The sequence below is a fragment of the Aspergillus costaricaensis genome, assembly GCF_003184835.1.
Source record: "Aspergillus costaricaensis CBS 115574 unplaced genomic scaffold BO79scaffold_1, whole genome shotgun sequence".
NCBI lineage: Eukaryota > Fungi > Ascomycota > Eurotiomycetes > Eurotiales > Aspergillaceae > Aspergillus > Aspergillus costaricensis.
In genome coordinates, this window is record NW_020291801.1 from 473,793 (window position 1) to 496,219 (window position 22,427).

At 50.6% G+C, this 22,427-nt stretch overlaps 10 protein-coding genes across 10 annotated transcripts; 5 read left to right on the forward strand and 5 right to left on the reverse strand.

Annotated features, from left to right (window-relative positions):
* Positions 1 to 520: 520 nt before the first annotated feature.
* On the forward strand, positions 521 to 3,967 carry BO79DRAFT_261107 (bifunctional cytochrome P450/NADPH--P450 reductase; the record flags this gene model as incomplete). Its single annotated transcript, XM_025686455.1, has 6 exons — positions 521 to 554; positions 639 to 719; positions 794 to 1,073; positions 1,151 to 1,896; positions 1,964 to 3,093; positions 3,155 to 3,967. The coding sequence occupies 6 exons, from the start codon at positions 521 to 523 to the stop codon at positions 3,965 to 3,967; spliced, it is 3,084 nt and encodes a 1,027-aa protein (XP_025544997.1).
* An 849-nt stretch (positions 3,968 to 4,816) lies between these two features.
* BO79DRAFT_261110 (GNAT family N-acetyltransferase) lies at positions 4,817 to 5,742 on the forward strand (the record flags this gene model as incomplete). Its single annotated transcript, XM_025686456.1, has 3 exons — positions 4,817 to 5,162; positions 5,230 to 5,596; positions 5,724 to 5,742. The coding sequence occupies 3 exons, from the start codon at positions 4,817 to 4,819 to the stop codon at positions 5,740 to 5,742; spliced, it is 732 nt and encodes a 243-aa protein (XP_025544998.1).
* Positions 5,743 to 5,935: 193 nt separating this feature from the next.
* On the reverse strand, positions 5,936 to 8,321 carry BO79DRAFT_206044 (uncharacterized protein). Its single transcript, XM_025681898.1, has one exon. It carries the CDS (start codon positions 8,115 to 8,117, stop codon positions 6,198 to 6,200), a length of 1,920 nt encoding a protein of 639 aa, XP_025544999.1. The 5' UTR covers positions 8,118 to 8,321; the 3' UTR covers positions 5,936 to 6,197.
* An 856-nt stretch (positions 8,322 to 9,177) lies between these two features.
* On the forward strand, positions 9,178 to 10,661 carry BO79DRAFT_184505 (uncharacterized protein). Its single transcript, XM_025680333.1, has 2 exons — positions 9,178 to 9,366; positions 9,467 to 10,661. The coding sequence occupies exon 2, from the start codon at positions 9,467 to 9,469 to the stop codon at positions 10,607 to 10,609; it is 1,143 nt and encodes a 380-aa protein (XP_025545000.1). The 5' UTR covers positions 9,178 to 9,366; the 3' UTR covers positions 10,610 to 10,661.
* Positions 10,662 to 10,844: 183 nt separating this feature from the next.
* Positions 10,845 to 11,824, forward strand: BO79DRAFT_184508 (SNARE domain protein; the record flags this gene model as incomplete). The annotated part of the gene is made up of 2 exons (XM_025680334.1): positions 10,845 to 10,960; positions 11,047 to 11,824. The coding sequence occupies exons 1-2, from the start codon at positions 10,926 to 10,928 to the stop codon at positions 11,822 to 11,824; spliced, it is 813 nt and encodes a 270-aa protein (XP_025545001.1). The 5' UTR covers positions 10,845 to 10,925.
* Positions 11,691 to 13,272, reverse strand: BO79DRAFT_283571 (histone chaperone napB). The gene is made up of 3 exons (XM_025688157.1): positions 12,995 to 13,272; positions 12,040 to 12,882; positions 11,691 to 11,990 (listed from the first exon to the last, which is right to left on the reverse strand). The coding sequence occupies exons 1-3, from the start codon at positions 13,122 to 13,124 to the stop codon at positions 11,881 to 11,883; spliced, it is 1,083 nt and encodes a 360-aa protein (XP_025545002.1). The 5' UTR covers positions 13,125 to 13,272; the 3' UTR covers positions 11,691 to 11,880.
* Positions 13,273 to 13,485: 213 nt separating this feature from the next.
* BO79DRAFT_212423 (uncharacterized protein) lies at positions 13,486 to 14,487 on the forward strand (the record flags this gene model as incomplete). Its single annotated transcript, XM_025683172.1, has 8 exons — positions 13,486 to 13,562; positions 13,615 to 13,639; positions 13,694 to 13,704; positions 13,744 to 13,779; positions 13,949 to 13,959; positions 14,095 to 14,100; positions 14,212 to 14,300; positions 14,347 to 14,487. 8 exons carry the CDS (start codon positions 13,486 to 13,488, stop codon positions 14,485 to 14,487), a joined length of 396 nt encoding a protein of 131 aa, XP_025545003.1.
* BO79DRAFT_1373 (uncharacterized protein) lies at positions 14,438 to 15,164 on the reverse strand. Its single transcript, XM_025678114.1, has one exon. The coding sequence runs from the start codon at positions 15,016 to 15,018 to the stop codon at positions 14,623 to 14,625; it is 396 nt and encodes a 131-aa protein (XP_025545004.1). The 5' UTR covers positions 15,019 to 15,164; the 3' UTR covers positions 14,438 to 14,622.
* On the reverse strand, positions 15,131 to 16,753 carry BO79DRAFT_1377 (NmrA family NAD(P)-binding protein). The gene is made up of 2 exons (XM_025678134.1): positions 15,720 to 16,753; positions 15,131 to 15,658 (listed from the first exon to the last, which is right to left on the reverse strand). The coding sequence occupies exons 1-2, from the start codon at positions 16,361 to 16,363 to the stop codon at positions 15,244 to 15,246; spliced, it is 1,059 nt and encodes a 352-aa protein (XP_025545005.1). The 5' UTR covers positions 16,364 to 16,753; the 3' UTR covers positions 15,131 to 15,243.
* A 3,316-nt stretch (positions 16,754 to 20,069) lies between these two features.
* On the reverse strand, positions 20,070 to 22,362 carry BO79DRAFT_184517 (putative lysophospholipase). The gene is made up of 3 exons (XM_025680335.1): positions 21,059 to 22,362; positions 20,634 to 20,998; positions 20,070 to 20,555 (listed from the first exon to the last, which is right to left on the reverse strand). The coding sequence occupies exons 1-3, from the start codon at positions 22,044 to 22,046 to the stop codon at positions 20,217 to 20,219; spliced, it is 1,692 nt and encodes a 563-aa protein (XP_025545006.1). The 5' UTR covers positions 22,047 to 22,362; the 3' UTR covers positions 20,070 to 20,216.
* Between the last annotated feature and the right edge of the window lie 65 nt (positions 22,363 to 22,427).

The following is a 22,427-nucleotide window of genomic DNA, read 5'->3' on the forward strand; positions in this document are numbered from 1 at the left end:
TCCATTTAGATCAATCACGCCTATGCAGTTTAACTGGCTTGGATTACTTATGCGATGAAGTAGTGCCAGGCATCGGTTTCCCAACTTAAACCCGATGTATGGTCATAGAGACCCTATGCGTTGATGCGTTGCCGAGGGCTGGACCCAGGCGAGTGATATGCGGAGAGCAATCCCTATTGGAAGCAACAAATGGATTATTAGGTCAGGGTGTACTTGGCGCCCTGCGGCAAACGACTTGACTACAATATAGCCATGATCACTAATATCATGATGAACCCAAGGAAGCCAGTTTCACAGCACCACCGAACACCGAACACCGAACACCGAGAAGTATCATCTACTACATTTCGGGGTCCGCGGACGGGAGACTACAAGCCAACCTAATATCTATGGCATATCATACTTAGGGCGAGGAGGGCTATATTACCCTGAATCAGCCAAAGAAGAGAATGATACTTCATCTTTGCATTCATCAAGTGGATACATTTCATCCGAACAGATCAATCTGTAACAGGAAGCCATGAAAGACGCCGAGCGCATTCCCGGACCTAAACGTAAGCACGAAAAAATTGCTATCAGCTCAATCACGCAAGGCCACTTTATATACTCATTCTCTTACTGACCGTTCATTTCTTCAGCCCTGCCAGTTGTGGGAAACCTGTTGGACATCGACCCGGAGCATGGTCTGCAATCCATTATTGCATTCGCGGATAAATACGGTATCTCGATTTCCAATCGTCTACGTGCTCCATACATTGATAGGGAAGCTCTCTAATGTGGCGGTTTCTTCTAGGACCCCTCTTTCAGATCACTATCAACGGTGAGAAGCAGATCTTCGCGACTAGCCAGGCCCTGGTAGATGAGCTCTGCGACGAATCGCGCTTCCACAAGGCCGTAGTGACTGGCCTCGAGATTTTACGATTACTGGCCCACGATGGCCTCTTCACAGCCTACCATGGAGAGCGCGGCTGGGGGATTGCTCACCGGATTCTGGTGCCTGCCTTTGGCCCCCTACGTATTCGGAACATGCTCGACGATATGAGCGACGTAGCGCAACAATTGTGTTTGAAGTGGTAGGTATCTCTGGATTGAAAGTTCAAGTAACTAGATAATAAACTAACAAATGTGCTCGATTTCATGGTCGATGCAGGGCGCGCCAAGGAGGTTCAACCAGTATCAATATCACCGAAGACTTCACACGCCTCACTCTAGACACTATTGCCCTCTGCACGATGAGTTTCCGGCTGAACAGCTTCTACAACAACGAGACCATGCACCCGTTTGTTCAATCCATGATGCACGTCCTGAAGGAAGCCGATGTCCAGGCTAATCTTCCCGGGATTGCAAATTCAATTCGTATCTCGGCACAGCGGCGCATGCATAAGAACATCGAGGCGATGAGGACCATGGCTCGCGGCATCATCCAGGAGCGCAGAAAGAACAAAAATCCAGTTAATGACATCCTGAACACGCTCTTGAACGGGAGGGACCCAGTCACTGGAGAAGGCATGAGTGATGACTCAATCATCGACAATGTCATCACCTTTTTGATTGCTGGCCACGAAACAACTTCAGGCCTGCTCTCGTTCACGTTCTTTTTTTTGTTCCAACACCCCCACATCTTGAAGAAGGCCCAGGAAGAAGTCGACGAGACTGTCGGCCTGGCCCAGATCTCTGCGCAACACCTCGCAGAGCTTCCGTATATCGATGCCATATTAAAAGAGAGTCTGCGCTTGATGCCTACTGCCCCTGGCTTCGCCGTCACTCCAAAGAAGACAGAGGTTCTGGGCGGGAAATGGATGATCAATGCCGGTCAACCCGTCAATGTCCTACTGCCTGCCTGTCTACGGGATCAGAGTGTCTTCGGACCCGACGCAGACGAGTTCCGCCCTGAACGTATGTTGGCAGAAAATTTCTAAGCTTCCTCCCAACTCGTGGAAACCGTTTGGTAATGGTGAACGAGGCTGCATTGGCAGGGCTTTTGCTTGGCAAGAAGCCCAACTCGTGGTTGCCATGATTCTACAAACGTTTGATTTGGTGCCAGATGACCCGTCCTACCAGCTGCGCATCAAAGAGACTCTCACCATTAAGCCAGATGGATTTCGGGTCCGTGCCACACTGCGCCGCGGTCAGACTGCCACTGGGCTATCTCGACGTAGCATGTTAGTGGCGAGGGATGGGAGCTCAGGGGAGTCGTCAAATCATCCCGCCGAGGCCCGCGGAGACCACGCACCAGCAAGAGGGCAGCCGGTTTCCTTCTTCTACGGCTCTAACAGCGGAACATGCAAAGCCCTCGCCCACCAGTTAGCATCGAATATGATGTCCCGCGGATATACTACCCAGAAGCTGGCTCCGCTAGATAATGCCGTCGACAACCTACCGAGAGATCAGCCAGTCATCATTCTAACAACCACGTACGATGGGCAGCCCACAGATGATGCGAAGAAGTTTGTCGCCTGGCTCGAAGCTGGCAATGTTCCGTCTCTCCAGAGTATATCTTACGCTTTATTCGGCTGCGGCCATCATGACTGGACTCAAACTTTCTATCGCATCCCCATCTTAATTGATGACCTGATGCACAAGGCCGGCGCCACACGCCTTGCGCCACGAGGTGCAGCTAATGCGGCAGTCAGTGATCTCTTCTCGGATCTGGAAGCATGGGAAGAAACAAGTCTGCTGCCCGCTCTTAGAGAGAACTTTCTCCCATCCAACAGCACCGACTTCGATCCGCTCAACCCCCACCAGATACAGCTCAGCCTCAGTAAGCCCAGGAGGGTGGACCTGCACAAGGGTCTTATAGAGGCAAAAGTGACTGCTGTCCGAGTCTTAACTAGCCCCGACACGCCGGAGAAGCGACATCTGGAATTTTGCTTCCAGGGCGACACCAGCTTGCGACCAGGTGATCATCTCAATGTTCTCCCAGTCAATCCACCCAGCACAGTCTCGCGGGTCCTGGCGCAATTCAACCTCGCACCGGATTACAACATCACAGTCAATTCATTCAACACACTTGGTCTCCCCCAAGCCACACCTGTGTCGGCATCCGAGCTATTTAGCTCGTACGTAGAGCTATGCCAACCAGCGACACGGAATGTATGTCCATACAAGCACGTCTCTCCAACTCGAAACACTTGGCTAATTGTGAAAATCCCAGAACCTCAAAGCACTCATTGCAGCCACACAATCATTTCCAGACAAACAAGAATTGAACCGCCTGTATGATTCATACGAATTCATAGTCCGGGACAAACGCGTCTCAGTGTTGGATCTCCTTGAACAGTTCCCCTCTATCTCCCTTCCTATCGCCGCTTTTATCTCCATGCTCCCAGCTCTCCGCGTCCGGACATATTCTTTATCAATGGCTCCCTCGTTCAAACCATCCCACAGCTCGCTCACCTTCTCCGTGATCAACGAGCCAGCATGGCGCGGCAGTGGACAGCATCTGGGCGTCGCATCGAACTACCTTGCATCGCTCACATCAGGGTCCATTTTTTACTTCTCTCCACGACCAGCCAAGGAGTCTTTCCATCTTCCGAATGACCCTTCCAGCACACCTATTATCATGGTCTGCGCGGGCAGCGGTCTAGCCCCTTTCCTTAGCTTTATACAAGACCGAATGGTCTTGAAACAGCAGTACAAACCACTCGCGAAGGCATTGCTGTTCTTTGGCTGCCGTGGGCGCTCCTTGGATGACCTTTACCATGAAGAATTATCTGAGTTTGAAGCTGCGGGTGTGGTTGGGATTCGGAGAGCATACAGTAAAACTCCGGATTTCGACATAGCCAAAGGATGTCGATATGTGCAACATCGACTGGTAACGGAAGGTCAAGCCATCCTGTCTCTTTGGTCACAGAATGCTATAATCTATGTCTGCGGCTCGACGAACATGGCCAAGGGGGTCGAGGCCGTGTTACAGAATATGTTAGGCCCTTTGCCAAAGGAGCGATATGTTACGGAGATCTTTTGATTGCACATGTGTTCGGGTTGTGATGAAAATTCGAATGGCAAATGTGAGTAACCTTTTATATAGAAACAGTCCGGGTTCTTTTCCAAGATTGATATCAGGAATTGAATTTCTTCCATTGCGACGATAACACTGGCACAATTTATTCTCATCGCACTTTTTCGCCGTCACCTAGAGTACAATTAGCCACTTCTTTTCCTAGGACCCTCTTAGAGTGGGATTTCAACTTGTCTATCCCCGCTAGAGAAGTCCTTATACCATCCACTGATCTGAAGTATCGCACGAAACACTAATTATATCCCACCATACAATGAATAGCAAATTGCATGATTAGCCCTCACATTGCTTTCGCAGCTATTATATACGGTAGAGGTCTTATCAAACTTATACAGATATACCACGATGAACATCCCTCATTACTCACGATCGCTCTGGGTCGGTGAATTCTGTAACAGACATGTCATGAAAGACCTAGTAAAAGGAATCTATCAACTTGAACGGGAAGGTACTTAGTGTCTACGATGCATACGGTTTCAATATTAGTAGTACTCCCGAGTACAACAACACCATCTCTTATCTTTACACTTCTAAAAATGGATTATTCTGAAACAATCACCACAATAAACGGATGAATGGCGAGCCGTCCTCGGGGTTCGGACAACAACTTCAGTTCATGCTTTCTTACTTCGCAGCTCGGCGCTCGGGGCTTGGCTTCCCAGCGCCCTATAGTATTAAACACACCAAGTTCAACGGCAGTCTTTCCATGATGGAAAAAGAAGATATAACCTCCGATTTAGATCATCTCTATTCAATTATAGAAATAGTATATTCACCCCACTACGCCAAAAAACAATGACCCCCCCTCTTACCCTACATCGCGTGACCACCCTACAAGACCTAGAACCACTATATCACATCGGAGCAGATGCTTTCCGCGATGATCCAGGCATAAACTGGTTCTATCCTGGTGGTCGCGATCATCCCGAAGATTTCATCGTGGCATGGAAATACCTTCTATTGCAGGAGTTCTTCGACAAGGGGAAGTATATCCTTGCTGCCTCGATCCCAGATCCAGATCAGGATGATACTAGTATCTGCGTTGAGAGACGGCCGGGGAAAGTTGTAGGGTTTGCTGTTTGGGAACGGAGGGGGGATTCTGAGGCTGCGAGGAGTTGGCAGGGGGGTGGGGTTTTGAAAGGTGTGTATCATTGCTTTGGAGTTTAATGTGATATTCATCTAGAACTAATGGCTGCATGTCCAACCAGGTCTCAAAAGATTCCTGCTCAATCTGCAGATCCTTTACACATTCTATTTCGATACGCCACGCCGATCCTTATCCTGGCCCAGACTGAGGCATTTCGGACATGAGCTTGAGGCAGCCAAAGCTAATCAACCGAGCGAGTCGTGGTATCTCAGCAATCTGGCCGTTAGCTCAATGGCTCAAGGGCAAGGGGTGGGAAAGAAGCTCCTGCAATGGGGGATTGATCGATCCGAGGAAGAGGGTATTCCGGCTACTTTGGTGTCCACTGATGCTGGGCTTCATTTGTATACGAGTAGGGGGTTCAGGAATGCGGGCTGGCTGTTCTTTGATGATGGGCGACAGAAACAGACGGTTATGAGGAGGAATGTTAAGTATGTGAGATGGGATTAGATGTTGATTTAGTTATGTTTCTTCGGTTCGGCTTATTTTATGATTTTGTACATATTTGTTGTTGGGTTATATCTGATAATGATAGTGAATTTACTAGCAGTTATCTAGGTACGGACTTCGTCCCTGAATGGCATCGGTGTAAGGAAGTCTTTTTAGGGGCAAAACTTCAAAGGCCATAAGCCATAATCACCTGCAGATACCTGCGAGCCCGTAGAATCCGACATATGTACAGCTAAGTTGACTCGTTCTATGCCCGACCCTCCAATCTAGGAATGATAGATTTGCAAAGATATTCTATTCGTCTATGCATTTTGATCGTGGTCGCATCATAGCTAGGCGCAAAACCCAGCCACGTCTATAGTATGTCTATTTCTCGCATCAGGCCGGTAGGCCTATCCTCTCTTTTCCCCTCCTCCGGGCATATCTCAGTAGACCCGTACCGGGTCGGCGTTTTCGTTAGGACAACTTCAATCACCACCCGGAGACCCGCAGCCTAGACAGCCACAGCTATCTGTAAATCAGGGAGTTCCGGAAGCGTAGGCGAACTGATACGCCATGTTCGACAACCAAAGCAAACTTGGCTTACTTCTTGATTCCAATGACAGCCAAGTTTCTCGGACTCTCCTTGTACTCAAACACCGGCTCAACCCAGCACTCCTTCACGGAGTCGTGTTCCCGCAGGAATTGCCATCTGTCAACGACAATGATGGCCTCAACCAGAGCAGCACTGAAAGCCATCAAGCTCCAGACCACGCTCAGGTTCTTTTTCGCATACCAGTAATCCTTCACGTAGCGATCGAAATCTTCCTCGGTCAGATCTGCCATGCCTGCCTTGACCTTCTCGCCGAACTTCGGGTCGCGACCCAGCTTCGTCACCGCAGCATTGGCATACGCGGAGAAGGAAACAAAGGCAGATTTCCGCAGGGACCCTACAATCAGAGGGTTTCCGGCATCTTCAGGTTCCGTGGATTCCTCATAAAGATTGTCTGAATTGTCTGGGTTCTTGGGCTTCGCAACTACCTTGCGATCCACAAGCATGCGCTGAAGCAGACTCCGATAGAAGTGGCGGGTGAAGAAGTCTTCGCTGTCTTTCTTGCTCCAGTTGTACGGGGCCTGTAATGACATCGACCGCGCGGTGATGTTGAGCTTCATCCCCGTTCCACTTTCATGTTCGTAAACCTCGAAACGGTTCGACATCGGGAAGCCATGGGGGTCGTATGCAACGGCATCCTTTGTCAGACGGGGATGCATCGACCGGAGAATGGGAAGCTTGTAGGTAGCAGGACCCAGTCTCTCAGTGACCAGATTGTAGCAACATCCGATCATAGCAATGGCTTTAACGGAGGGATTCAGGGTCAGAGACCGTACTCCGTGATGGAGAAGGTTGCCACAAGAATGTAAAGAGATGACCATGACGTTAGCATCCTTTGATCCGCCTTGACCTTCAGTCTCCTCTTCGACAGGCTCAGTCTCGATGACGTCTTTGATGATGGGCTCGAGGTAGCCGTCCTTGATCTCATGCTCAATGTAGTCCATTTTACCTCGAGGTTTCTCCGGATCGACTTCCTCTTCGGTGGCAGTTTTCGGGACATTGCGGTAAGGAGCGAACCCAATCTCGCCAGGTGCGAGACTGATATCACGGAAGACGTTGATCATGGCCATATCCTCCTTACCACCAGCCGCATCGCTTGGGCCCTCTGTAGCATCCACCTTCGGATTGGCGGATTCTTGACGATCAGCATCCGTCTCTGCAGGCGCATCCGGTTCTGCACAAGTCTTGCAGTTGACCAGTTTCTTATTGTACATATTGACGCGTTTCTTCTCCTGCAGCTTCGCATGGATATCCATCCCCTTCGCGCCGCTGATGAATTGATGCTTCCGCTCAATGGCAACGATGTGTCTGTTGTAGGGAGCACACGCCAGCGTCCGTCCGAGGTAGCTCTGGCCCGAACCAAAATCGACAATGTGTGTAATGGGATCGCCCCGTTGTTCATTCACCGTGTCACAGAGCGAATCGACGTATTTCGAAAAGTGCGCGACCTCGTGATACTTCTTGACATTCATGCCAACCGCGATCTTCCTCGGGATCGTCGGCGTTCCGGGCTGCGCGGGGGTGAAATCGCGCCCCAGACTCAGTCGACGGATCTGATGGATATACTCCAATAGGTCCAAGGGAGGCAGAGGCGCCCCGCGCGACTGTGCGGAAGACTCGCCGCCACGCGCAGCAGCCTCCCGACTCTGGTCTAACAGAGGTCGGATGTCATCCCGCAGAAGCAGGTCCAGAATGTCATGAATATCATGCTGGTCGAAGAAGGTCCTCCAGTGTTCCGGCAACAGCGAGGTATACAGGTCAGGTTCTCGGGTCAGGAAATCGAGGATGTGTACACCGCCGCAAAGATGCCTGAAGATGGCGGAAGAATTGGCGAAAGACAGGAGGGCCTCGACGTAGGCATCCGGATCCGTCCACTCTTCGGCGAGTGGGAGGGGTTGCGACGGAATCATGCGTCAGGTGCGATTGCAGCGAAATCGGGCTAGACTGGGATGGATATGCAGGATGACATCCGAACCGGATTGAGGGATTGTGAAGATGTCTGACGGGAGGAGTCCAATGGGCGAAAAGGACAATGCGGGAAGGCGGGGATGAAGAGACAGACAGAACAAACAAGGAAAAGAAATGGGGAGGAGTAAGAGAGAAAGAGAGATGTGGTGGGGTGATTTGCTATCGATATACACGACCCCGAAATTTTTCGAGGGGCGATCGATAGCGAAAAGGCGGATGTGGTTTAGCCGTGGTCGGACCCACCGATGAAAGCATCCAGTCAACAAACATTATTCCATCATTAAGGGTGGACGGAGTCTCCGGGTCGGGAAATGCGGAGATGGAGGAGGAGAAGGGCAGAAGAGCGGATGGATCCAAACTCGACTCATCAATCATCACCACCAACGTTTATTGAACTTCCTGACCCTCCTCTATCTCCTTTCTCTTCTTTCTCCCCTATCTATTGGTCCCTGCAATTCTGACAGCAATACTATCTCCTTAGCGTGTCTTACTCTCCTCCCTCCCGGTTGAACCCCTGGCGACCACTCCAAAGGGCACTATTGAAACTATCAGGGCTAGTGAGTCCTGGAAAGCCGCTGATCGCATGCTTGACCATACATCGACCCTCCATGTGTCTCCTGCGACACTCAGCAAAGACGCTAGTTCGTCCTGTTCATCGTGCTACGTGTGACTTTGGACCCTTTTGAGAATCCAGAATTTGTGTCCAAGGCAAACAGCAAAGTCGGGCTGGTGCTGGCAACCCCAATTCCCTGTCCCTACTACTACTCTCTTTCTTTCTATCTGTCTATCTCCTCCAATCCCCTTCCACCCGTAGTCTCTAAATCGCCTGATACCCTGAAACGTGGTCAAGACTTGTCATCATCGTCCAAGCCTAGTCCACCCCAGAAATGGTACCACGTATTATATAAGAAAGGTGACCAGTCAGCTTACTGTCATTCGGTTGCTGCATTCTGCATCCTGCGTACTCAGCCCTCCGGTATGCACCACTGCAGCCAAGCGCCCAACTGATAATCTGCCAACGCGTCACACCGTCTACGCTTGATATCAGCCAAACGGCAATATTTCCCCTTACTGCCAAGAAAAAGAAACAGCGAATCCCTCGGGCCCCGTTATTAAAAGAAGGCGATGTCACGCCGGGCCCTCTAGATCCTGTACCACTCAAAAGGGTACATTTCAAGTGCCGCTTCAACGGTAAGTCGGGATGATCTTCCGGAACAAGACGATACACAGCCAAGCTCCTCCTCCACAAATGCGCAAGAGACGTCCTATACTGATCCGCCTCCTCAAGCAGATGTTGACCTCATCTCCGAGGCGGGAAGCCCTTCCCTTCGGCTTCGTCGCCGATGTGCTCTTTCAGATCATCATCAATGGCGAGGTGAACACCATCTTGACGCTCTGCCGGTTGAACCGCGCCACATACGAGACCATCAAGATGTTGGAGCCGCATATCTGTGGCTGGTTTATGCGCTTCCATGCGCTGGAATTCGACCCCATTCTTACCCTTAACCCGTGGACGGGAGAGCAGAGCACACTAACTGTGCACTCCCTCGTAAGGTTCTTCCAGCGCCACAACATCGCCAAGGACTTATCACGACATATTGTACCATCAGTGTGGGGACCTTTCTGCGATGACGGAACTCCAGAGATGGACTTTGAAGCGGAGTTACGCCTTGCCAACCGGTTGGAACGAGGGTTACACGTCCTCTTTCACATGGCCGACATTGCGCGTGACACCGAAAGGCTGAAGCCTAGCAGGAAGCCACTGGCCCCTGTTGTCAGTGGGCGTCTCTTCGTGCTCGGCAAGATGTTGGACGAGTATGATGAGCTTCCCCAGCACAGGAAACAGTTGATGTCATTCGAAGAGTACACCAACCACGTCTATACGGTTCTAAAGTGGGGATATGTGGAGGCCGATATTGGCCGCAGGCGGCTAGAGTTCCGAGGATGGCTTGACGAACAGACCGAGATCGACTTTCACGCGTCTCTGCGAATGTTGCGCGAGCTCATGGAGCGCATGCTTCTCCGCCACGGCCCCAAGGACTGGCACCGCGACGCCAAGAACGAATATAGCGTCATATCCTGGTTTCTCCTGAAACAACCGCCACGGTCACTGGCGAAGCTGTTCTTGAGTCCTCAGAACGACTGCTGCGATCTTGATGTGAAAGCTACTGATTGCGGTGTTAGGAAGTGCCATTTCTCAGACCCGCTCGACAACTACTGGAAAGCCTGGAAGAATGTGCCCGACCTAGGCTGCCAGGATTGTGACTGCAAGCGACGAGTCAGAAGTTGGAGCGTCAAGCCTGCACTCATTGATGCCCGAGGAAGAGAGTTTAATCGTGCTGCAGAGCGATACCTGAGGGAGATGTGGAGTCAGCGACACGTCGGCCTCCATCGTGCTTTTACCATGGGCGTTTTCACCACAGTTATTGGATGAGCTGGGATCATTCTGTCATATTATTCTTATCTGAACGAACTTGGAAGAGAACAAGAATGTCATCATTATTTACTACAGTGTAAGACAAGAGGCCCATCTAGACATTCTAGATAGATCTTCGATATGGCTCCACGCCGCCTTCTTCACCGCCCGCAACCCCGGGCCTCCGTAGTAATCGGCTCCGGATCCTCTGAACCCAATCAACATCACTATCGCCGCTATTCCCAACCACTCAAAGCATCTCTGGAAGCGTTGTTTGACCCATTGTAACTATCTCATGATCTTCCCCTAGCATATACCCAACTACCCAACAACCATGGACCACACAGACCCCTTCCTCCAAGTCCAAGCGTAAGTTTCTCTCCCCCTTATTGATCCATTCAATCTACAACCCATCAAGCCAGGAAGCTGACGTAGCACCAATCCAATGCCAACAGCGACGTCCTCTCAACCCTCCAATCCACACGACCTCTTTTCTCCTCCTATCTCCGCATTCGCTCCCTCGCCAAATCTCCCAATAACCCGGAGCTCCAACAAGCGCGCTCCGAGCTCGAGACCACCCTCACCGATCTAACCGCGGACCTCGACGATCTAGTCGAGAGTGTGCGTGCAATCGAGCAAGATCCATATCGATTCGGTCTAGAACTGGAAGAAGTCCAGCGCCGACGAATTCTCGTTAACGATGTCGGTGCCGAGGTGGAGAAGATGAGGGAGGAGTTGCAGAGGGCAGTTACAGCTTCGAGTGGTGGGAAGGGCACGACTGGTGCGCTGCCGAACCCGGCTGACTTTGATAATGTCTTGTCGCCGTCGGCGGAGGATCAGGGAGATGATTACTATGCTGCGATGGAGCAGCAACGACAGATGGAGTTGATGCACGAGCAAGATGAGCAGTTGGATGGGGTGTTTCGCACGGTAGGGAACCTGCGACAGCAGGCTGATGATATGGGGAGAGAGTTGGAGGAACAGGGGGTCATGATAGATGAGGTGGATACGTTGGCCGACCGAGTGGGCGGCAAGCTGCAGAATGGCATGTCGAGGCTGAAATACATCATACGGAAGAATGAGGGTAAGTGGTTACACTCTGACATTTTTACATTGTGCCTTTTCGGAAGAAACACGTTGGCTGATTATCAATTAGATACAATGTCATCCTTTTGCATTGCCGTCCTCATATTCGTTTTGGTCCTCCTCCTCATCCTGCTCGTTGTTCTTTAAGACATGGAAACATATGGTTACAACTGCGTTATTCAAGACAAGACACGGTGATATCTTTAGACCTTGGTCTTCTTGCGGGGACGGTCGTTCTCGTCCTCCTCCTCGTCTCCCGAGATATCAAGCTCGCTGTCGTCAAAGTCGACCTCCTCGATGTCCTGATCCGTGACTGGAAGGAGGTCAGCTTGGATTTCTTACGGGATATGGAAATCACTCACCATAGTACTTCAAGGCGTTGGGCCAGAGGTCCTCAGCGATCGCAATAGCGAGCTCCTCACCACCAGGGAAGACTTCAATGTCATCGAACTCATCCTCAATATCGTCATCCTCGTCATCATCCTCCTCATCATTCTCGCCCTCAACAGGCTCGCCCTTGAGGAGCTTCTCAAACCTCTCGTTGTCCTCCTTGGTCGCGGTCTCAGACTGCTCAGCAGTGACATCGCTGCCACGGTAACCGAAGAAAGCGAAGAAGCTCATACCACCGGGGCCATCCTCGGGGAGCTCATCCTCATCATCACCCATCTCCTGGTCCTCAGCAGCCTCAATCTCGTCCTTCTTTTCAAGGACCTTGGTGAACTCAGGCAGCTTCTTGCGGTCTCCGCCCTTCTTCTCCGCCTCAGCAAGGTCGCAAGCAGCGTCCAGCAGACCCTTGGTAGGGTCCTGGTCCTTCTTCCAGTTGATGCGGACAGGCTCAGAGACCAGACCGTCCCAAGTGCGCTTGTGACCCTTGGGGGTAGTGATGACCTGCTTGCGCCAGTAGAAGGTCTTGACGAGCTTCTCGTTCTCAAAGTAAGGGTTCTCATCGCCGGTACGGAACTCGAAAGTCAAGCGGAAGCTGCGGGGCTCGCCCTGGCCCTTCTCATCGATCTCGAAACGCTCAACAGTCAGATTCTTCAGAGTCGAAGCGAGGATCGTGGCATCAGTCATGGTGATGTATTCCTCGACCTCGGCGGGCGCATTGAGCATAACACGAGTCCAGAAGGTGTCGCGCAAATCCGGCTCGGCGATGACCTGGGTGCGCTTTTCGAACAGAGGACGAAGCAGGAGAGTAGACTGGCGCACTATATACCCATTAATTAGAATAGATCAAACCCCATTACCAAATAAACAACCAACTCAACAAAACCAAAAACAATGGAAATAGAAAAGGAAATAGAAAAGAAAAGAACATACACTGCTCCACCTCCGCCCTAGCAAACTGCTCCTCAATCAAAGAAATCTTCTTCGCCGTCTCCTTGCTCACCTCGGGGCGCTGAATGCGCTCCAACAGCGACGTGTTAGCTTGTTGTTCCTCAGCAGACATGACGGCTGTGTCTTTTTTATCCAATTGATTTAAACCAAAAAACAAAAAATAGAGACGAGTCAATGAATAGTTTTGTGTATCCAAAAGTAAATGGGAAGTAAGTGGGTATATATAGATATGGTAGGAAGAGAGGGAAAAAAAAAATTTCTGATCGTTTCAAAAAAGTTTACTGGTTGGTTTGGTTACTGCGCGTAGTAGTACTAAGTTACTATGGTCAGTCAGCGCGCGGGCGCGGGCGCGGCTGAGACGGGCGGAAGGTGCCTACGTAGTTAGTAGTTTTGTTGGTTAATTAGCTGCTTAGCTTTCCCTGCCGTAGTTGGTTTAGTTCAGGGGAGGAGATTAGTAACTACGTAGTTATGCTATGCTTATGCTCTGCTTACTGTATGGCTGGCTGGCTGGCTGGCTGGCTAGGCTGGTTTGGGTAGGTTGCACGGGAAGGTAAGTAGCTGTTAATTTAACTAAATTTGGTTAGTTACTTTGTAGTAGTTAGTACATATTGGTGGATGGGTGGATTAGTAAGAGGGGGGGGTAATGGTTCCGGAGAATAACTGACTATTCTACCTAGATAGCAGTTGGATAAGTAAGTGCATGGAAGGAAGGCTTATTGGCTAGTATCTAGTGGGAAAGAAGGATTGGAAGGATGGTGGGATGATCCGTAAGTCAATTGATTCGAGTAATAAATGATGATAAGTAGGTAGGTGAGTAAGTAGGTAGCACGGAGGTCTCCGAATGCTGCGTTTCCCCTACGGAGTCATGGAGCAGTAACTCCCCTCCCCGCCAACGGTAGGGAAAGACTGACTGACAAGTGACCATCATATCAATAGTAGCAAACAATGTAAGACATCATGTACTACTCCTCTAATACTTGTGTCAGGTGCTTACACTACTTACTCTTTATTCTGCGATAACTGCCACAAATCTGCACTACACTTGTCTTACACCATACATTATTGAAATCTATCCACTGTAGTAAGTAGTAAGTCAATAACGTTATCATCAACCACGCTTACCTACCTACCTACCTCCACAGGAAGAGAATGTTCCAGCCCACCTCTTTATCAAATTAGACTAACTCACGCCACAACAGGGATCGCTTCGGGCGGGTTTTCCCCAGCAACTCGTTGCTTTTTCCGGGAGATCTGCTTATCGGTGGCGAAAAACAGGCTGGGGGTGCGGGTTAGCTTTGTTTGGGGTATAGTTTAGTATGTAGTTTAATTTCAAGGCGGGTTTTGGAGGTGCTGCTTGTTGTGATTTATACTCCATGGATGGAATTTCGAGATCGATCGAAGCTGTGATTTTGCTGGCAATTCAATCGCATCAGTCAAGTAAGGGGGTTAGTGACCGCAATGGAAACGACAAGTAGCATGTCTGGCGGACTGAGAATGAGCTTAGTCCATTCCAAATATTAGCTTTGCTATCTACCCAAGTCACCATGGGTCTTGAGTATCAATCCAGCCAGTCAATCAATCAATCAAATCACATCCCTTCATCAGGAGACTCAATCAAACAAACAAACAGCCGCCGGTGCGATCATCACACCCGAGGGGAATAATCGGCAAACACATAAATGCAGATCACTTGAAATGCATAGTGAAGAAGTGAAAGAAAAGAGAATGAAAAAAGAAAAGAAAAACATAAGCGTGAAACAAATAGTCAAAATAAACTTTTGGCGGATTGGCCTCCAATCCGACATGTCCATCATCATGCCTGCAAAATTCGTAACGTGCGTTTCAACCAGCAACCCATTAATATAGAAACTTTTTCCGCGGTGAGATGAGATGAGATGAAATGGGCCCCATCTTGACAACCACTCCTGCGTCTTCGTCTTTCCCATTATGGTATAATTTTTCCGTCTCCCAAAGATAAGACCCAGGCCAGTTCGCCAGTAATGCATGAAATAATAAAAAAAAATCAGAAATGAAAAGAAATTGAAGGAAAACCAGAGAGCACTGAACGCAGCGGTGGGAGTGAGGGACAGGACAACCGGCCGGTTTCGGCTTGCGCTCAGACAATCGATGTAACCTCTTTATCGAGCCAATCGCGCCCATCGCTGAATCGACCTTGCGGCCGCCCTCCCCATCGCTCACCGAAGTGCAACACAGCACGTCAGATCGCGCCATCACAACATCCAGTCCAGCCCGTTCGCTTCCTCTTCCACGGGGAAGACTTCGCGCGCGTATTCCTCCATGTCTCGCCAGCCCTGCCACAGGTGCCGGGCCTCATCCGTAACACGCAATGATATGACCCCTCCGGGACCCTGCATCATACCCGCACCCGCACCTTTGCCATTGGCTGGGCCCAGGCCCTTCGGCGACCCGGCCGCAGGGCGGGAGAATTCGGGCTGCGGGAAGTAGGGTGCATCGCACTGTCCAAACACCACCTCAATGGCTTCCAATTGTTCCCGATAGCCGGGCGGGATGTTGACCTTGACTTCGACCTTGGGCACGCGAACGTAGCGGCATGGGCGACCGAGAGCGCGCGAAAATGCCGCACAGACCTGGTTCGGGGAGAGCGTCTCGAATGTGAGGGCGATCCTGCGGTAAATCAGCTATCAGCTCCATGTCACCCTCCGATGAATGACCGAGAAAGACCTACCGATGACCATTCCACTTCTTGGGCCCATCCTTGAAGATCTGCAGCAGCGCCGGTCCCACATCATGCTCAGCATCCAGCCAGGGGAGAGGAATATCCGGGTCGAAAGGTGCGTGCCACTCGAAGCTTCCGTCCTGCATCAGCTCCATCTGGAAGAGGGGGTATGGTAGACTTGTAAAGTTGTTGTTGTAGATTCCGGCGTAGACGAAAGTCGAGGGCAGACCGAGTTGACGAATGTAATTCTCCACGGTGAACTTGGGAGCCCAAAGGGGCACCGGAGGCCACGGTCCATGCACAGAGTGGTCGGGCATACTGCTATAGACGTAGTGTTGAATGGTTCCTGCTCGCTTGGCGGCATCGGCCAAGGCGCGTCCGATCGCGACTTCGTCGCCAGACTGGGAGGTAGTGTTGATGAACGCAAGATTGGCCCCTTGGAACAGGGAGTCCATCAGCTCTGTGTTGCCCAGAAGGGGGCCCTGGAAGAGAGTGACATTGGGCAGGGTTTGTAATTCCTCCGCGATGAGGCCTTTGAGCGAATGGATCTGAGCGCGAACATGGTGGCCCACTGCCGAAGCGACACGGATCAGAGACGCCGCCTGGCGACCCGTAGCGTTCACCACGGCAATGGTCTTTCTTTGTTGTGTCATGAGTTATAGTGGGAGAGGGGATGTATTGTGAATGCGGGTGCAAAAGATAATTCTCCGCGGTAGGAGGAGGAGAATATAGTGGAGGGGGGGGAGATTTAAAAAGTAAAAAAAAGATGAAGAAAAAAGTATGCGGGGTAAAAGTAAAGCAGGGGAGGAAAAAGTGACCAGCGGACGAACACGAAGTAAGTCTAAGTCGGGCAGTCGAGCAGATCTGGAGTCGGGTCAGGTGGCCTCCCAGAATGGGAAATTGAGTCAATGCGAGACCGATTTATTGCCAACTAGTGATTTTGTGGAGGTTGAAGAGGCAGCAGGTGTGATCGTGTGTTGCAGTTGTCGAGAGAATTTCTTGCGTAGTAGTACGAATACCAGTTGCTGTCCTAGACTGCTAGTGGTGGTACCTTGACGAATGGAACAGTGGGGTAGTTTAGACGGAGCAGTTGGCGGAGGCGCGCACGAGGGACGGAGAGTTATATAGCTCAGTGGGATAAGATTGCCTGGGGAGACAGTTGATTTGACAATGCCGCAATCGAAGATTTCAATGGTGCAAGACGATGACCGGTCAGGCAGCTGTTGTTTGTTGCAGCTGTTGCTGTGGTTCAAAAAGAAAGCCGCGGGACACTAGTACTACTTGTACAAAAAAAAAAAAAAAGAGAATCCCACCACCGAAAAAAAAAACGATCGATGATGTTGGAGACAACGGCGGATGATGAGATATTAGGTGCTCCAACTTCAGACCGACACAGCCGGGCTGCTCGCCAAAAGCCAGGTTTTTGTTAGTTAATGCAAAGCAGCGCCTCCTCCGTTGCAGGCACGGATCTCCCTCGTCGAGAGAATAATATGAATAATAAGAATCACCGAATGCTCCAACGAGGCCGAACAAGTGGACACCCCCCAGAGCCGGTCTGGCGCACCAGGCAAGGAAATGACCTCACACAAACTGAAGGTTTTTCAGTCCGAATGCACCAAAAATAAAATAATAAAAATAAAAATAAAAATAACACAGCAAAAGCAAAGATCAGTAATAATCCGTTAATTAATTTCGCTGCAGTTTGAATCGGAATATGGCGAAATTGGCGGGAAAAATAAAATAATAAAAATTCAACAAAAAAAAGAGCCGTGGATCAGGTCTAGTGCTTGGTTCCGAGATTCGCACCCACAATGACCCTAATCAGCCCTGTTGGTCAGGGGAGACTGCACAAGCTTTATCAGATTGGGGGAAGAGGATGGTGATGAAATACAATTAACGAAGGTGTCAAAGGGAAGATGCAGTGACTACGTAGGAGGTAAGGCCTTATAAAAGGGACAAGCTGGTCTATGAACCGAAATAGAAACCTTCTCCCCCTTTCTAGGACAAGTCGGTGTGTTCGATGCCCACGTATCTAGGGGGGCCTGGAAGCGACGTTGTAGAGAAGAAAGAAAGGGAAGTAACTGCGGTCTGTGTGCTGCGGCAACGGGGACCCGATGAGCCCACGACGACTATCGGCTGGTCTGGATTGGGATCGTCTGGGGTTTGCATCTAATATGGGAGGTGGTACCCATGAGTGAATTTCTTGACTCCTCTGGGAAAATCCTGGCCAGAAAAGCTGCCCCGGTCCCATGATGTGATGGGTACGCCTTCCGATGTGCTTTCCGAGCGGGTTTATATCGAGTAATGCGAAACAGTCATAGAATGGAAGGCCATTTGATTGAACGGTGTCAGGCGGAATTGCAAACTCTGGATGGCTGACGCGATTCCAAGGTACTCGGCCCTCTGTTCCTGAGGGTACGCTTCTCTAGATTTCGCTGCCATCTTCCATTGCGTGGTTGGTTCTTGCACCATTCGTTTCCAAAGCCGGGGATGACAGGCCAGCTCGGCAGATGAGGCAACTAGAGCAGCAGCCCTGACAGGAAGACGGGACCTTGTTGGATGTTGCTAGAAGTGCCCACGATGTCCTCGATGTCCTCGATGTTGAAGTGACCATTGACCTTCTTTCCTTTACGTAACTCGGATGCAGTTCAGGGGTGGCTGGAAGGGGAGCTGAACGGACCAGCCAAATCCACCATCATCATCATGATACATAGAAGAAAGAACTAGTAGTATGGCATCACGAGGATGTCGTAATATGATTCAATCTGAGAATAGTGTCTATTGTAGGGCGCAATCTCAACCCATGGGACATCCTCTATATTGGAAGGTAGTATAGGTATGCGATGCACCTTCCAACATTAACGGTTCCAGCTAAAGTAGTACGTAGGAGAGATTCTTCATTATTGCTGAATTTGGGTAGCAAGAAAAAGCAAAGTGCATTTCTATCAAAGAATGTCCGATCCCGGCAAGTCCCAGCCAATGACAGTCAATGAAGAGTGTGGGCGGGGAAATAGCGGCCTCCCACTGATCGACTTCGGGGGACAGCCACCGATTCTGAGGCAGTCTTCTACTACAGTAGTCAAGACGTTATACTTCTATCTTTCTTTCCACTCACCTACAGTATCGGTTCTTGAATTTCTTTAATGTATCTATCTCCGTTTTTATTCTCTTTTTCCCTCTTTCTCTTTCTTCCGCCCTCATTGAATTATTTCTAATGTCATGAAGGATAGCAAGTGAAAATCCACTTTAACTAGCGAAGAAGCCGCCGTCACAGCCGACTGACAAAGCCCGAGCAGCCCACGTTGCTCTCCAGACCCATCGGTCCAAATCCTTCTTACCGACCAATCCGTGCGCCGCAGCTTCTCACGCGTCTGCCAAGACCCGAGAGCGGTGTTCCTTCTGGGGCTCTTTTTTGCGACGAAAGTGGTTCTCTACGGGCCTGTGGATGAAGTTTTAGTCCTCAGTAGTATGAGAGGAAGTACCCCTTGGACTCCTTTTTTTCAATTTACTCATTCAGGTTAATCCTCCCACAAGGTCAGCAAGGGGAAGGAAGAGCTTTCATACCAAACAAGCAGACGGTACGACAACCGTGCGACAACACATCCGGGCCATGTCTGCAAGGGAGCAACCTTCATCTGATCAACACCTTATCTTTCCCTGGAACTACTACTAATTAGGAGAGAGCAGCAACCGCGTGGGTGAGAGCACAGACTTTGTCCAGGTCAATCTAGTAGAATCTAAGAAACATCAAGTTTAGTGAGATAGTATATTATAACTAAGATTAGTTAGGAGCTCATCATCGTCATCAAGCCACCACCGCCTTTGAATTGATCATGTGCAACCTGGTCAGCTGCTCCGTCATACTTTTTTGTTAGCGGAGTAGTAGCACTACTGTACGAAGTATACTACTACTGCTGCTGTTGTTAACAGCCAGCCAATAAATGTAGATATTTTCTCCCGATGAGGAAGGTCCTTGGAGCCACTATTTAGGTACCTGCTCACTAAGCCCCAGTACACACTAGACTACTACTAGTATACTAGTACTAAGTCCATAATAACGCATCTCAGCTGGGAATAAAAAAAATAAAATATCTCAGCAATGGCGCAATTCAAAGCGGGGTTGGCCGTCGTCCATTGTCCTCTTCCCCTCCATCCATCCGACATGCATGACCCCGACCTGCATGCCCAGGGATCCTGCATGTTGGTCAGGTATCTCCGCGGAAAGGACTTCCCTTTTCTCGCTGTCTACATAGTAAATAGTAATTCAATAGTAGTTGTGTTCTCATGGGAGTTATATTTGGTGGTCATCATAACGTGACATTCCCCTCATTCTATCATCAAGTATACTGTGAGGTGTACCAGGCAGCGTGTGAATGAAAGCTTTAGAATAACAACAAAACGCTTTTCCGTCTAAATAAAAAAACCCACCAAAACGGCTCTAAACCATCACAGCTCCCTTCCTGTCTCTAAAGAGAGTAGGGTAAAAAAGAAAAACGATCGCCATCTTCAAGGCGCCGATCCCGCCATCACTCGCTGCGCCATACGTCCTATAGAATCACTCGAGTCCTCCAGTTCCTCCATCTCGCGCTCACTCACCTCACGCGGCCCAATCCCCGCCAACCCCCAGACGCCAGGTCGGCGCCGGGCCAACAACTGCGCCGCCGTGCGTTCGTCAGAGTGCAGATGTGCTCCAGACTTGCGTAGCAGCAGCACGTGCTCCGAGAATCCTGCGTTGGCCGCCAGGAACAGCGGCGTCCGACCATTGCGGTTTCGCAAGTGCACGGAGCCACCTTGGAGCAGCAAGTATCGGAGAATCTCAACTGAGGGTGAAGTTGCTGCGAGGTGCTGTGGAGGTGACGTGGGTGTCAGTTTTTGTTCTTTCTTTTTTTGTGTTTACAACTGGGGCATAGGGGGTTGCCTTACGATAGGTGTGTTGCCCGAGTAGTCGGCGTCATTCAATAACCATTGGTGTTCTCGGGCCACAATCTCCTCCACGCGCTCGAGATCACCCTGCGCAATGGCGTATCCGAGCACCGTGAGGGACTGAACGCGCTCAGGGAGCGCCCCGTCCGGATGACGGAATACGGGCTGCGATACCTCGGTCAATTCGCCGCGAAGAGATACGGACATTTTCTTCGCGACCCATTCTGGGGTGGAATCCGGAAGAGCGAGGAGATATGACATCTTGGTTAGTGCGGCTTCGGTGGTCAGGTCGAGTCCGGCGACGACTCCCGCGCGAGAGAGACTCATGCCGGGGGCATAGACGGGGCTGACGCTTCCCGTCAGGCCTGGTTGACTGTGTCAGAAGAAACTCTGGGTTGGAAAATATATGCCAGGGCTTCACTTACATTGCGTGACGTTCACGATCACGATTCCTCGCTTGATAGCGGCGGCCAATACATTGGTCATGGCATTGTCTTGACCGCTGGGTGCGTTACCGGCGCCAAACGTCTCCAACACTAAACCACGGAGCCCTTCCAGCTTCAGCACGGCATCGACCATCTCCGGCTTGATACCAGGGAAGATACGAAGACACGCCACGTGGGTGGTGTCGAGGTTGGTTTGGATACGGAAATGTTCCAGGCTCTTCGGTCGGTTGACCAGCTCCCAGTTCACGTTGGTCCGCATGGACGTTGTCACCGCCAGCGGGGGGCAGTTCGGAGAGTCAAAGGCAGCGAAATCACTGGCTGCGACCTTGATCGACCGGTTGCCACGGAACAGTCGGTTGTTGAAATACAGACACACTTCGGGGATCATGAAATGGCCAGCCACAACCAGTGATCCGAGAAGGTTATCGGTGGCATCATTCTGCAACTCCAGCATGGGCGCTTGCGCTCCAGTCAGGATGACGGGCTTTCCAAGGTTTTGCAACATGAAGCTAAGCGCTGAGCATGTGTATGCGAGACTGTCTGTTCCGTGGAGGACGACGAAGCCATCGAAAAGTGTGTAATTTCGTTCAACGGTGTGAGCGATCTGAGCCCAACCTTTCGCATCGATAGAACTGCTATCGAGGAGCTCTTCGAACTCGAAGACAGTGTACCGCACCCGTCGCCCATAGGCAGTCGGTGGTGTGCGGAGGGTGGGATGTCCTTTGATGTCTCCGGCTGAGTTGACCACCACATCCATCATGCTCGGGTGCGAACCATCGTTGAAGGTCGGCACGCGGGCCAAACATTGCTCCTGAAATCCTCTGGCAGGAATGAAGCCTGATGGGGACTGTCGCATACAAATCGTACCACCGGTCATGATAATGAGGACCCGGGACTCGGGGATGAGATCGTCCGGCTGCTGCTCAGCCAGCTCGGGCAAGGGGCCATTGACATCGAGAGCTGCCATGATGAAGAGCTGTGACGATGATCTCTAATTCTATGGCGTAGACAAGGCGCAATAGACACAGAAGAAGGTAGCGATGAAGTTGGCTGTGAAAGCAAGAATGCGGGGCCTCAGATTTCAGGCCGCTCAGATTCGCCGAAACAGCCACAAACAGGGCTAGAAAGTATCTATCCAAGAAACGGCCTCCACAAAAAGAGTTTTTGGGGTCGTGGAGCTTGCAAGTCTGGAAATAGCTCTTTCTGCGATGAAACAAGCTGAGTAGGTATTCAAGCCCAGGGCAGAACGGGGTCAAGAGTTGGGCACACAAAGATAAGGTTAGCAGTTACCTAGCAAAAACAACTATGGACCAGCTTCAAGAACCAGGAGAAAACAGGGGACGTCCCA

Excerpts from the sequence above, each read along its gene's own strand:
- BO79DRAFT_206044 (XM_025681898.1), bottom strand. The coding sequence starts at position 8,117 with ATGATTCCGTCGCAACCCCTCCCACTCGCCGAAGAGTGGACGGATCCG.
- BO79DRAFT_184505 (XM_025680333.1), top strand. The coding sequence starts at position 9,467 with ATGTTGACCTCATCTCCGAGGCGGGAAGCCCTTCCCTTCGGCTTCGTC.
- BO79DRAFT_283571 (XM_025688157.1), bottom strand. The coding sequence starts at position 13,124 with ATGTCTGCTGAGGAACAACAAGCTAACACGTCGCTGTTGGAGCGCATT. Across the intron at positions 12,883-12,994 it reads TAGGGCGGAGGTGGAGCAGT|TGCGCCAGTCTACTCTCCTG; the intron begins GTATGTTCTTTT and ends ATGGGTATATAG. Across the intron at positions 11,991-12,039 it reads CAACGCCTTGAAGTACTATG|TCACGGATCAGGACATCGAG; the intron begins GTGAGTGATTTC and ends ACCTCCTTCCAG.
- BO79DRAFT_1373 (XM_025678114.1), bottom strand. The coding sequence starts at position 15,018 with ATGCATTACTGGCGAACTGGCCTGGGTCTTATCTTTGGGAGACGGAAA.
- BO79DRAFT_1377 (XM_025678134.1), bottom strand. The coding sequence starts at position 16,363 with ATGACACAACAAAGAAAGACCATTGCCGTGGTGAACGCTACGGGTCGC. Across the intron at positions 15,659-15,719 it reads AAGAAGTGGAATGGTCATCG|GATCGCCCTCACATTCGAGA; the intron begins GTAGGTCTTTCT and ends GATTTACCGCAG.
- BO79DRAFT_184517 (XM_025680335.1), bottom strand. The coding sequence starts at position 22,046 with ATGGCAGCTCTCGATGTCAATGGCCCCTTGCCCGAGCTGGCTGAGCAG. Across the intron at positions 20,999-21,058 it reads GATCGTGAACGTCACGCAAT|GCCTGACGGGAAGCGTCAGC; the intron begins GTAAGTGAAGCC and ends ACAGTCAACCAG. Across the intron at positions 20,556-20,633 it reads ACTCGGGCAACACACCTATC|CACCTCGCAGCAACTTCACC; the intron begins GTAAGGCAACCC and ends TCACCTCCACAG.